At 39.0% G+C, this 13,348-nt stretch overlaps 1 protein-coding gene across 1 annotated transcript in view; it reads left to right on the top strand.

The window, feature by feature from the left end:
- UNC5D (unc-5 netrin receptor D) overlaps window positions 1-12,977 on the top strand; it is a 591,371-nt gene extending 578,394 nt beyond the window's left edge. The window contains exon 17 of the mRNA XM_067721525.1: window positions 6,222-12,977. Coding sequence (XP_067577626.1) covers window positions 6,222-6,426 — 205 coding nt within the window. The 3' untranslated portion in view covers window positions 6,427-12,977. The remainder of the gene's footprint in view (window positions 1-6,221) is intronic.
- Window positions 12,978-13,348: the final 371 nt, after the last annotated feature.

Below are 13,348 nucleotides of genomic sequence, written 5' to 3'. Positions count from 1 at the left end.
GAGAAACTGTCAGAGCCTTATCAGGAATGAAACTGGAGAATTGAAAACGAGAGTCTACAACTGGTTTCATTCCTGTTTGGAAAACCACAGCGGGTTCTGAAGGCTCCAGGGCTAACATACATTTTCCAAAGAAGGAAGAATCCTTGCTGGTCCCTTTCAGGAGCCAGATAATGAAATAGGCAAAAGGAAGAACTATGAGGGGAATTTTATTGCCAAATTCATTGGTCCAAAAGAATTAATGTACCACCTTTGGGGCACGGCAGAGTGGAACTCAGCCTGTTTTCAACTGCCTGTATCTTTTCCTTTTGGGTTTCCCATACCAGCTTCCTTTCACTTGAAGGCACAGGGGGGCAATAGGCAGAGGTGACATAATGGCAAGCATCTTTTGCTTAATCTTTAGGAAATGAAACAGACTTGCTTTATCCTGAAAGCTGCTCTCTGCTGTTTGTTGAGTACCCAGTGAGGATGAAGTTTGGGGATGAAAGCTTGAGGAATGGACCAAATGCTTATGCTGTGGTCCAGTTACCGCTGTCCAGTATAAATGGCTTTTCTCTTCTATTTGCATTTAAAGAACCATAGGGAGGGTTGGTTTTGGTCACATAAGAGGCTTTCATTAAATGAGACAATTACGATGATAGCGGGGATATTAATTTTTTTTTCATTATGACTGTTTCAGTTCCCTATTTGGTACTATACAGTAGGACTATGCACCGTCCTTGTATTGATGTCTCCCAATTTATTATAGGCAGTTTAACTTAGTTTTCACCTTCTGTGCTGCCAACCTACCAGGAAGATATTTTTCAAATATGCTTTTTTTTTAAAAAAAAAAGTTGACTTAGATATAAATGGCAACAGCTTATAGAATAGAAACATACTTGCTGCCTGAATGTTACAGGTGCAAGTGCTCCCTTGTACTTGGAAGTGCTGGGTGACATCCTAAATTCTGCATGAAAGTATGGCATGTACCTGGGATGAGGTGTCTTCTTGTGCTAAGGATGTTAGGCTGCAGTGCAGATGTGGTCCCCTGCTAGGTTTTATTACAGAGGAAATTCATTCTCACCATTAGTTACAAAGAAGAGCTTACAGCTTTCAAATAGGCATGTCAGCCCCCTGGTAGCATGGCTCTGAGTAACTAAGATAAAAGCTTTGTTATCTGGAATTCAGAATGAAAGGGAGTCCCTTATAGGCCACACATAGTCAGACAGAACTAAGCAGGCAGACTCCAGCTTTAAGCTCGCACGTGCCCTTGGTAGCTCTTCCTGCGTGCACGTCCCCAGGGCTCAGATAGAGTCTCAGACCTGTGCCCCGTCCAGTTACCGTTATCTAATCTTTTTGTTAACTGACTGAGGATTTAGATGTTACTATTCCCTAAGACATTTGTATTTGAATACTGCTTTCAAGTACTAAAGAAAGGGTGGTATCTTTCAATTCACACTGGACACCTAGACACCTTTCCTTTCCATAACATGAGCCCTGCACTGCAACAGTATATAAGGACTTATATGGCAGAATTTTATCATGGTCCTCAATTCTCTCTTCCTCTTTGTACCCAAAAAAGAAAACAGATGGCACAATAACTATTTCCAGAAATTCTCGAAATAACCTAATTTTCGTTATTAGTTTAATGTGGTCATTCATTTGAAGATGTATTTTGAAAACTGAGATTCTGTATAAAAATTTGGTGGTTGACCCATATACACCATTATAAGTTGGCCTCTGTCTAGCTAGTGAAATTGCTAAAGATTCATGTTCCCAATTCTGCCCTGGCTTCCACATAAAGAATGGAATTTTAATTGGGCTGGGGGACAGCGCAGATAAGGAAGTCTCAGAAAGAAGAAATTAATCATAGTAATAAAACAACTCCTCAGGGGCTCAGGTGAATAGAAAGCATGTAGGCTCAACAAAATGAAATTAAACTTAATTAACTATTGCTACTCAATGAATTTACATGGATAAATCTATTCAGCGGTCTTAGCATGTGGTTTTTTAGTTCATCTGGACTTTTTCAGTGAGCGTTCCAAAGAAAAAGATGGAGTCACTGAGTCTACAGGACTTAGGACAAATAAACTGAAGACACAGGATGATTCTAAAGTAAATTCTTTAAATTTAGAGAGTAAATAATCTTATGTACACAGTATGCAGCATCTTTATGAACCACAAAAAAATAAATCTTATCTTTCAGAATTACCTCAGTCGATCAGAATTTGAAAAGGCTATGACAAAAGATTCAGTGCATAAAGAAGTAACAATATGAAGCGTCTAAGGCAAGCATAATAAACATTTACTTCTTTAAACATTTTCCAAAGAGAAAGGAAAAAATTGTTTTGTTTTGAGCCATCCACCGGAATTTCAAGATGACTGCTTTTGCCAAATGTTCTTTATTCATTTCAAAAAAAATAATAATAATCAAAGACTCAGGAAATCAACTATTGCTATGAATTCTACTTTCTAGTATTAACAATGTTCCCTGAATTGTAGATGCATTTACCTGCTGGTGTCCAAATGCACCAGCATTATTATGAAGAGAAATGGGTCACACAGATTGGGATCAAAATAATTTCAAAAGGGAGGTATGGAGAGAACCAAATGGATATAGGGTATGCCAATTTTCAAAAAAATCATAATGCATTTGCACACATGTAAGCAGTAAAATAACCCAACTGTGTTTGAGAAATAGCCTATAGCATTAGCACTTTAGTGTCTTTTGTCTATTAATTCTTGTGGTGTAGACAAGTAAGTGTAGTTTGATAGGATGTCTGTTTATCACAAAGCTGACTGAATCATTTTTAATAAGGCTGATATGCTCCTACGTGTATTTACTAACATTAAGTGGAATTTGAGATTTGTGTGTGTTGCCGAGTGTGCTTGTATAAATTCAGAGCATCAATCTGGAACATGCTTTGGGGAGCACATTTCACTTGCTACAGTATGTTCAGAGAACCATGCCAAGGGAGAGTTCTATTTCTGCCTCTTTGATCATTTAGCTTCCTGTTGGCCTGGGTGCCTAGTCTACAAATCAGGGCGTTTGCAGGACTTCTCAGAACCAAGTGGCTGGCAAGAGTCATCCTCCAGCTCTTCTCTTCTTCTTCTAGGCAGGTGCACTTCCTTCACACTGCAACTGGATTCATGAATATTTTGAATAGCATGTTGGGACAAGGATTCATCACAACCTCCAAAACATAGTCTGTATGCCTCTCCTCAAGTTTTGTTTTTGCATTTTCATGCCCAGATCTTCTTCTCATGTCCTGAAATGTCAAAGCTCCCCAAATGATACCAAGGATAAAGGTCTCAGAGTGCTTGGGGCAGGACATGTAGCTTGAGGACCCAGCAACGTTCACCCTCTAGGTGCTTATTTTCAGATGCAGCACAAAATGAAAGTTCAATCTCATCTTCTCTGAAATTGCTAGTATGTCTGGAAATCTAGTTTGGGTTATAAGACAACATGGAACGTGGTCAGCACCATGACCTAGGTGCTAAATCTGGCCCAACACCTGCTTTTCTATAGCCCCAGAGCTAGAACGGTTTCAGGAGGATAAATAAAACAAGAGTGATATATATGGTGTGACATGTGAAAAGTGTATGACATTCAAATTTCAGTGTCTCTAAATAAAGTTTTATTGGAACACAGACATGCACATTCACTTATGTATTGTCTATGGCCATTTCACACTACCATGGCAAAGTTGAGTAGCTGCTACAGAGACCAGATGTGGCCCCTACGGTCAAAAATACTTGCTGTCTGGAACTTTAAAGAAAGAGTTTGTCAACCCCTGGTATAGAATAAAGGGTAGCTTTGGGGTTAACAGGATCACAAGGATCTAGTCACTCCAACAGACACTAATCCATTGTGGTTCAGTAGGAAATATAAAATATAAACCTTCAATACTATGAGAAATCTGTGCTTCTTTTTGTTGTGCTTGCCAGCATTATTTTTCTTTTGAAATGACCATGGAGAGCATAAAGAATTATTTCCCCACTCCAGGAAACAATGTGTGTCCATGGTCTATTCTCATAAATTACATGGAAAGACATTATCACACAGCCCACCCAGAATCCACTCACACAGCCTCTCAGTCTTTGCCTCTTTCTCAGCTATTCCTCCCGTTTGTATTCTGCCTGCACATTGGTTGGGGTGCACCAATCTATTTACAGACCAGGAGATACAGCAACGTCCCCCCAAAACAGCTCCCTACAGCTAAAAGGAAGTGGCAGTATTCAAAACAACGTTTTGAATAAAAGGAACGAGGATCCCTTCAACTACAGAAGCAACATTTGCTTTGCCATTTCTATTAGTGGAGAAATAAATAACTGTATGTGATTCGAAGGCCAGCTATGGAGAGGGCGGCGAAGGGGAGAAGGAAGGAAAGATAAAAGGAAAAGAAACTGGAGAGAATCATTTTAAGCTGGCCTTCTCCCTCTCTCAATTAAAGATTCAGACGCAGTGGAAAGCATATATCATACCCTGATATTTGTGCTATCTGGCAACCAACTAGCTTTAAGTAGTGTCGTAAGACCTTTGAATAAAATAGCACTTTATTCACTCAGAATTACTATGTGTGTATGTTGCTTGTGAATGATAACGTGCCCTTAAAAGCTTGTTTTCTCTTCCACTTGCTCTTGGCTACATGAGTCTGCTTTGTGATTATACACCGAGTCTGGTGATACAAAGTTGTACCATCCTCAAAATGGGCAATTCTTGGTTGAATCTGGAAAATCTTTTCAACTCATCAGAATTTTACCAGAGGTGACATTTCTATCCCTGCTGCAAAAGTACCTGTGAAAAGCTGTGACCTTTTAATCCTTTGTGTTGTCTCAGTCTTCATCAGAGCAAAGTTATTGTCCAAAGGGTTATCATTTGTTTTCACTGAAGATCCCGTATCATCTGCAACAAGCTCCTAGCAATCAACTACTCAGCTGATGGATATGGAATAAATACCTGTCATAGTATTATAAGTGCTGTTGTAGAATCAGAAAATGATTAGCTATGACCCTTCTCTTTCAGGTGTCTGCAATCACACTGAGAAGGCAGAGGTCACACACATGGAATATATAAGCATTTTACTCACACGAAAATTTAAGCAGAAGCGTAAAAAGAGTTGAGAAAAGAAATAAATTACTTTGAGAGGACATGAGAATTATCTACAATCCAGGCATTGTAGGAGTATAGGATCTTGATAAACAGAGGGGAAAGAGGGAAAGTGGGCATTTCCTAGTGAACAGAATACACTAGATGAAAGCAAGAACAAAGTATTACCTAAGTCAGTGTTAATGGCTCAAAGGAGAAAAGAATATTGAGGGAAAAAGTATATATATTACCAGAGCTAGTTTGATGCCAGACCAAGGCAGGCACTGAAAACAAGTGGAGTAGATATGATGATTTATGAAATAGAATGCAAGGTATATTAGAGAGTCTGGAGAAATAAAGAGCCATAAGGCTTCTGCTAGAATTTAGTCGTAAAATGATAGAGCATAAATTAAATACAAATAGTATGAATGGAGAGGAAGAGTGAAGCTGATGAGTTTGTCAAAAAGAAACAAAGAGAAGACTCAGAAATAAATGTCCTAGTGTGAGAGATTAGAAGGATGGTTGTAATTACTGGGACATTTGTTATAGTTAGAATGGAGGCCAATGGATTCCTGATGCCCCGAGTCTGAGGAAGTGGAAAGCTATATCTAACTGGAGCAGTCCCAAGGTCGTTCAGAGATCTGTGACTAGCTCATTATTAACCTATAAAACAGGAGATGCCGACTTAGACACTGTCCACTTGGAGCTGATAAGTACTCCATTTCGTATACGAACCCAAGAAGACACAGATAAAATTTTCACAGCCCTTAGGATTACCATGAGAGACATAAAGAGGGGTCAGATATTTTGGGAAAAAAAAGGAATGAGTTATATCATCACATAAGCTAATGAAGTAGAGCTTTTCAAGAGGGTGTTCAAGAGAGAAACACACGTACATGTATACACACACAACTCAAGGAAAGTGAGGACTAAAAAAGACACGGAGGATTAAGAAGGTCATTGGTAACCCTCCAAAGTACAGTTTCAGTTTAGCGTTGGGATACAAACTGGACTGTCCCCAGACCTGCGTTCGTGGAGCTCTTTATTCCTATTTTAATAATATCTGTTCCAATTCATTTTTAATTCCCTTATAGTGATTTGTATTTGTTCCTTTATTTCTATTTTTGTCATTTCGTTTATTTAACTCTCTGTCCAGGAATTTATCTTATTTTGCTACACAAAGTAGCCCGTCTGCTGTCATTCTGAACCTGTGGGAAGCTCGTCATCAGCACGATGGTGACCTTGACTCCCTGGCCTGTGCCCTTGAAGAGATTGGGAGGACACACACGAAACTCTCGAACATTAAGGAATCCCAGCTGGATGAAGCCGACTTCAGCTACAGCAGGCAAAATGGACTCTAGTCCACTTCCTCTCATGAGAGAGTGATGGCCAACTTCGGGACATTTGCTTTACAGGGGGAAGAAAGAGGCGGTTTCTGCCCAGTGGCATTTGGGGAATTCAGCCTTCATTTACAATCAGTGAGCATCCCTGATTGAAGAAATTGCATTTTATATAGGTAAAATATGTTAATAGGGAAAAGTACAAGCTCTCTTAAATATATATGTCTCCTCTGAAGCCGCACTCAGGTTCACAGCTGAGGAACTTCTCAGATTTGGAGTGGCAAGGATAAAAGCGAGGGCGTATCTAGATAAAAGTAACTGTGGGAAAAGATGAGCTACAGCAAAGCTGGGAAGGCAGAGATTCAATAAGTGCATGTTTTGCAACAGATTTTTAATGATGTGCCCCAAAGTACCAGCTGATTCTGGCACCAGATTGTCTGAGTTTTCTACCAACTGGCATCCGGGATGCCAGCAATCATTGTCAACTGGCTTTTAGAAGTGAAACACGGTTGCCAACCCATCTGTAGGACTTCAACAACGTCAAGGAGGGCATTTAGAATTTCGAATCTGAGTACACCACACCAGCACCAATTCCCTATCTATCCTAGCCACTTAATGGAAACAAGATCAAGAGGTAGAGAGATCACAAGCTAGCTCTAGCAGCGTACCTACCCCTCCTTCATTTTCTCCAAGGACCAAATCTATCCACATTCTTTCTTCCCCTTCCTTATGAATTACATTAGGGGGAAAGTTTCAAGGAGCATAGACTTTTCAATATGGAAATTTCTTATTTTCTAACTCAAAGCAGGACCATCTCTATTCCCAGCTAAGCCACTCAAATTGCAAAAGCTATCAGAACACAGCTTATCATACAGATTTAGAGACAAGGGAGGTCAAATCAGGTCCAAGGAAACATGAACTGCAGATGCCTTAGGCCTCAAATAAGCTGTTATTCTAGGATGCAGATGTTGATTTAGTTCCCCAGCGCAGTTGTTACGAAGGGATTAGGGGGTTTACTGTCCTTCACAATCCAGTTCTTGAATTTTCTAGCCTTTTGGTACTATGTTATCACAGAATCTCTCCATGGGGCTATAGGTCATCCTCCTTTTGCCTCTTGGGAAATTAGCCGATGGTCTTTGCTCTAAATGATATCCGAGTACATAGACCTGAGGGATACCTCTACCACAATGTCTGAGAAACCAAATGCATTGTTCAAGGAGTCTTCAAGCTCTGATAATTCAACCTCACCAAGCATGCTTTCTTTCCAGGACCATTAATATATTGTTTTACATTTTAAATGAGAGGCAGTGATACTGTGGAGAATTGAAATCTGCAGATAATACACAAACCCCATCTTAACACTTCACTCCATCTTTTAACCTATTTAATCATTTTTGACAGGATGTCCTGGTAGACTACAGATGAACAGATTTACTCCTGAATATCTTCTGGTGGATGTTTTAATTAGCTGTCCAGTATCAGGACAACCAAAGTCAAGGACCTCGATTAACCACAAGGTTGATTAGCTACTTAGAGGTTGGCCCCATTAGAATAAATACAGTCAGGGAATGGGGGAGGTGGGGAGTACTTGGCAGTAGGGATGTGATCCACTTTTGAAACAATGTTTTTGTAGGTCCCATGTTTAAAAAAATGTTGTGAATCTCCACCTAAGTGAAAAAGACTTAAAATAGGTTGAATTTATGATATCCTGGGTAAGGCATTGAAGAAGTAACTCTCGAATGTGTTGGCCATTCTCTCTAATGAATGTGTGGTATAGAAGGTCCCCTGTAATCGACGGAAGGCTTTGCTGCATGAAATTCAAAAAGCATCTTGCTTTTCTCAGGAACCAAAGGCATATTATACAGAACAAACAAGTCCTCTTAGAACTGTTGAGCATATTTTCAAAGTACCATAACTAGATCAGGAAAATACCCTTCTTGCTAGTATACTCAACTTGTTTATTCCTTCCAGGGAGCAAAAGACAGAAAGCATCAAAGTGTTAATCATCTAACATAATGATGGGATATAATTTCTGAGATAGAAGTGGAAGTAGATGGTCATCCACCCAAAATAAACCAGAGGGTTGATTGGCATGGGTGGTATGCAGAAAGAATCTGCATTAAACTGTTATAACGAATAGGAACTTATAGAAAGTACAGTGTAGAGCATATGTTGTTGTCCATCTTGGAGGATTTTTGTTTTAAACATCCTATCCTTTTTTCCTCTTCCCTTCTAATTGGCCTTATAATTGTTTTTATCTATTCTGTGAATCCACACAGATCTTTTTTAGATTTTTGATATATTTTTAATATTTTAAAACAGATGAAAAATGTTAAAGTTTCCCCTAGATTCTATCTAGATTATTTTAAGATAAGAATTTATTATCAATCCCTGACTGTCTAGAATTTCCTCCCATGTGTTTATTCTTTTCTTCTTTTTTTTGGCCTGGGTTTTATAAATAAATGCACTTGATCACCATATCACTTTGAGTGATAAAGGAAGCATAGGAACGTGAGTCATCTCGGATTTCAGCCCAAGGTTCAAATCCATCTTTCAGTCCATTGTTTCCTCTTTACATTTCTCCTACTTATTTCTGCTAGGACCATACGTAGGATTTCTGTAGGTTTTCTACAGTTTGAGATTCTATGGCCATTGCATGTCAGGATTATGCAGTATTTTACAAAAGGATTCCAAAGAGAACCCATGTTTTTGAGATTTACAGACCAAGGGGGGTGTGTGTGTGTGTGTGTGTGCGAGGGTGGAGGGCAGGGAGCATGAAACTGCAGATCAGATAGACTTAGCTGGCACTTGAACTTGAACTCACTGTAACCTAAACCCTGGTTCAATTTTAATATTTTCATATCACAACACAAATGCCTCTCTTGAAAGAGATTTACTTACTCACTCATCAGCCCAAGCGCTTACTTTCGAAGTCTTATTGTCCTAGTGCAAAATGAAAAAAGAAATTAAAGGTGGTCTTTCATACTTGGTAGGTTACTTCGAATTTTTACAGAATAGCCCACTTAATGCCAAATCTTTCAATCCTCAGAAGCATTTAAGTCTAATAGTCCTGCTTTAAACATGACTTAAAAGGATGCCACCAAAATGTTGCACTTCCCAGCTTAACCAGACTGCAGTCTCTGAAGTTAATTTATAATTTTTACGGCGTGGCTTGTGCAGTCCTCCTAGTTTACATTAAAAATCCTTTACGCCAAAAGGAAGCTCACGCTATGGATTTAAAGGCAAACTTCCCTTACCGGTGCAGGAAGTCTCATAAAATTCAGATGTACTGCCACAAAAATTTTAAGGGTCTTTTTGTAAGAGATGAATAGGAATTGACACAGTTCTCCTTAAGGAGGGGAACTTCTCTCTCTTTTTTTGTTATTTTTATCTTCAGCTGCAGGTGTTCTCCTTTGCCACACCCCTTGTCATTTTCCTTTCAGTTGACTTTGAGAGAGGATGTGAAATGCAATCACTAAAACAGGGTTCTCTTTGGATTAAAAGTTCTGGATTTATTGCAGCTGTTTCCCTTGATAGAAATTCTCAACATCTGGATTGATAAGCAAAGGCAGAATATTAAAAAGATAGTTGGTTGAAGATGGGATTCTCCACTTGCCAAACGTCTGGCCAATCTACCTGTGAATTTCAAAACATTACAGAATCTTTTGATGTGCTTTTGGTTTTCCTTTTTGGCCATTTTCTCTTCAATTTTAGTCCCTCTGTAAAGGTGTTGAGTCAGATGTGTTGAAGGTGAAGTTCTCTCGAGGGTCTTTGTTCCAGAGCCCTGAAGGTCACAGGAACCGTGAAGGAGCTGAGAAACGTGCTTTTCCAGCCCACTGTGTGGCTCATTTTCATTAAGTTTCCTCATGAAACACTGCAGAGTTCTGAATCCTTGGTAACTCCCATTGACTGGACTAGGCGTGACATCTACAGCAAATGGGAGAACAAAATATACTGTCCTACAGATAGTGACACATTTTATTATCCCTCTGGTGTTAGTTACCATAGCACTGTATTTGCAAAATCGCTGCTTTAGCCAAACGCTGAATGGCCACCGTTTCCGCCGTTTCCACTGTTTCGTCTGCATAGAATTTTCCTGAACTACAAGCAAAAGTGTATTTCGTCAAATGTCACAAAGTGAAAATGTTACTAATCTTAGATGTGTTGCATATTTTGTGTTTTTACTTTCCAAACTCTTTCAAAAGCTGCAGTTATAAAGCTGTTTGGCTGTGTTGACAGCATGTGGTGTTTTTTGCAAAAGTAATTCTAGGAGAGCCAGTGTCTCCCATGGACTTCTCACATCCCCAGCTCCGGTCTCATCAACAAAATCGAGATGACAATTTGTATGCTGTGATTTTTTTTCAAAAGAGAAAAGGGGATGGAAATCAGACCTGGCCGTTAGTCACTAGTGTGTAGTACTGTGATCTGAAGTAGGAAATTTAACTCACATAGAATAATTGTGGTTTTTGAAGCAGCTACTTTGATTTTTCCTTCTTCTGTGAAGATCATGGATTTGGAATGTCTTCACGAGGTGGATTTAAGACAGTAACACTAAGCTCTAAGTCTTAGAACCCACCCTCCATCTGAACCCAAAGATGAAAAAGGCAGTAAGCTTCAATGTTTAAGCCTAAGCTTAAAAATGTCCTCCCCCATCCCTATTATTGAGTTCAGCAAGGGGTACTTTTTTCTCCCCTAAAAAAAGTTGAATTAGAAAATACATAACTAAATTTGGTAATGTAGTTCTTTGCATGAATGGAAATGTGTGATAAATAATTTTACAAAAGGCATGATTACAGTGAAAATGTCCTTTTGCTTCAAACTGTGCTCACCCCAAAAGTATTTCCCTATCTCAAGCATTACTTACATCCAAAATGGACAAATTATACAATTCCGTTAAAATTGGATATACAGGATAGAAACTTGACTGTGATTCTATTGAATCATGATATTTGAGGGGAGTTTGTAAGCAGAATATCATGCCTGCTGTCCCATTACTGGAACAGATATTGCAATCAGAAATAGATCTAATAATTCTAATATCCCTCCATTAGCAGCTCTGATGATACTGAAGGGAGATTCACCCCTTCCCAGGAGGCTTCCATTTAAGCCTTAACAGAGGGTGACTAAAATATTTCAATCAGAAACACCTTCCAAGGCCCGCCCTAGATGATGCTGGCCACTCCCATTCAAAACTTCTCTATAAGAAGGTGGGAAACACTCCATCTGTGGGAATTAATTTTCCAGTAAGGAAAACAGTTTTCTCCCTTTCTAAATTGGAATAAAGACTGACTTAACATTTCCCATTCTTCAGAATTGTATCTAATTGGTGCATGCAATCCAGTAAGTCTCGACCTAGAAATATTGCAAATATAAGCAGTTAGAGGAAAACTGGCTGATTCTCCTGACCCAAACTCCAACATATATATATATATATATATATATGAGTAATGGTTTACCTCCATTTCTGTATGGAAGAATTTTAAAAACAGACTTCATTTTGTTCTTTTTATTTTGGGAAAGTGTGTGTGTGTGTGTGTGTGTGTGTGTGTGTGTGTGTCTCGGGGATGGGGAGGGTAGCTCTTTCAAGTGACTCATATCTCAAACCCATTCCACTCTCAACTTTCATTTGATGTGTTCAAAGCCGAAAAAAAAAAAGGAGAACTGAATACTTAATTTGACATGAAGCTGAAGGAGTGAACAAGCCAGAGGAGAGAGTTTGAATAAAGCATGGCCTTGGCTTCATACCACACTTTTTGTGCCTTGTATTATCAATGTAAATTCTGAATGTTGTACAGTAAATACTTGGATGGACTTCTTAGAAAAGGCTGCACTGGCTTCTTTTTCAGCACATGTACATATCTATAAATATATATACATATATATTTGGTAATGCCAAACAGCTGTGTTATATTGTATTGAACAAAAATGGACGGTTTGGATGTTTTATGTAGAGTTTGCAAAAAAAACTGGATGATGACAGACTTTTCGAGATAAATGTACAGACATAAATTACTGCATATCAGTTATTTATGAATAAAGAGTCTTTTATTGACATTTTAGGATACTCCACGAGTGGAACTTTGAACTGCCAATGAGGATCCCCTCTACACACCTCCTGCCACAGTCAGCCAGGGGCTGGAATGCCCTTCACATCAAGGTCAATTTCCTAATACCTGCTATATATTGAACCTAATTTCTCCTTCTGTCCTCAAGAAGGAGTTTAAAATGAGGCAAATGGAAGCAAAGATGAGTTGATTTTTTTTTGAGACGATCTTCTAAATATTCCTACTCCACTCCAATGCACACACATACCACTATCCTTGGGATACAGTTTAATATACTCTGAGATACCCGCCGTACCATAACTGGGATACCGTTCATCTTTTTCCTCAAAATGCCTGCATGATTTTTACAGACACTCTAGAAAGTGTTCTGCCTCTCCACGGGAAAAGGTTAAGAAAACAAGTACAGTGTTGCACATTTCAAATACATCTTCACAGACCGAATCTGTTTTGAATGGTTTTTAAAATGCCAGAAGTTCCCAAGAATTCAATCATAACTACTTACAACTCGTTGGAGCCATTTGAAACAGTATGATTTACTAGAAGATGGTTTCTCATCTGCTTCAACTAGTTGGTTATCAATGAAAAGGTCAAAAGTTGGCTTAAACCAAGTGTTTTCCAAATTTGGTTTTTTAAACCATTTTCACAGAAAGGTAACAGTTTTTTTCCCCAGGTTGGAAACCTACAGAATAAAATATCATTCTCTAGATTCCGAGCACCTTTATGTGTATGATCGATCTACTGGATATGATGGAGCTCTAAGAGGGGAGGAGTACAGGCAACATTTCCTCAGCTTTTGGGGGATCATCTGATGGGACTTAGCAGGAATGGGTATGAATATTCAGAGAGTGGCTGTGAGTGGTTTCAACTGTTCTTTCTGA

Source organism: Pseudorca crassidens, chromosome 21, assembly GCF_039906515.1.
Source record: "Pseudorca crassidens isolate mPseCra1 chromosome 21, mPseCra1.hap1, whole genome shotgun sequence".
In the NCBI taxonomy this organism is placed as follows: domain Eukaryota; kingdom Metazoa; phylum Chordata; class Mammalia; order Artiodactyla; family Delphinidae; genus Pseudorca; species Pseudorca crassidens.
Note: the sequence above shows the minus strand (reverse complement) of the source record. Positions and strands in the feature narration are given on the sequence as shown.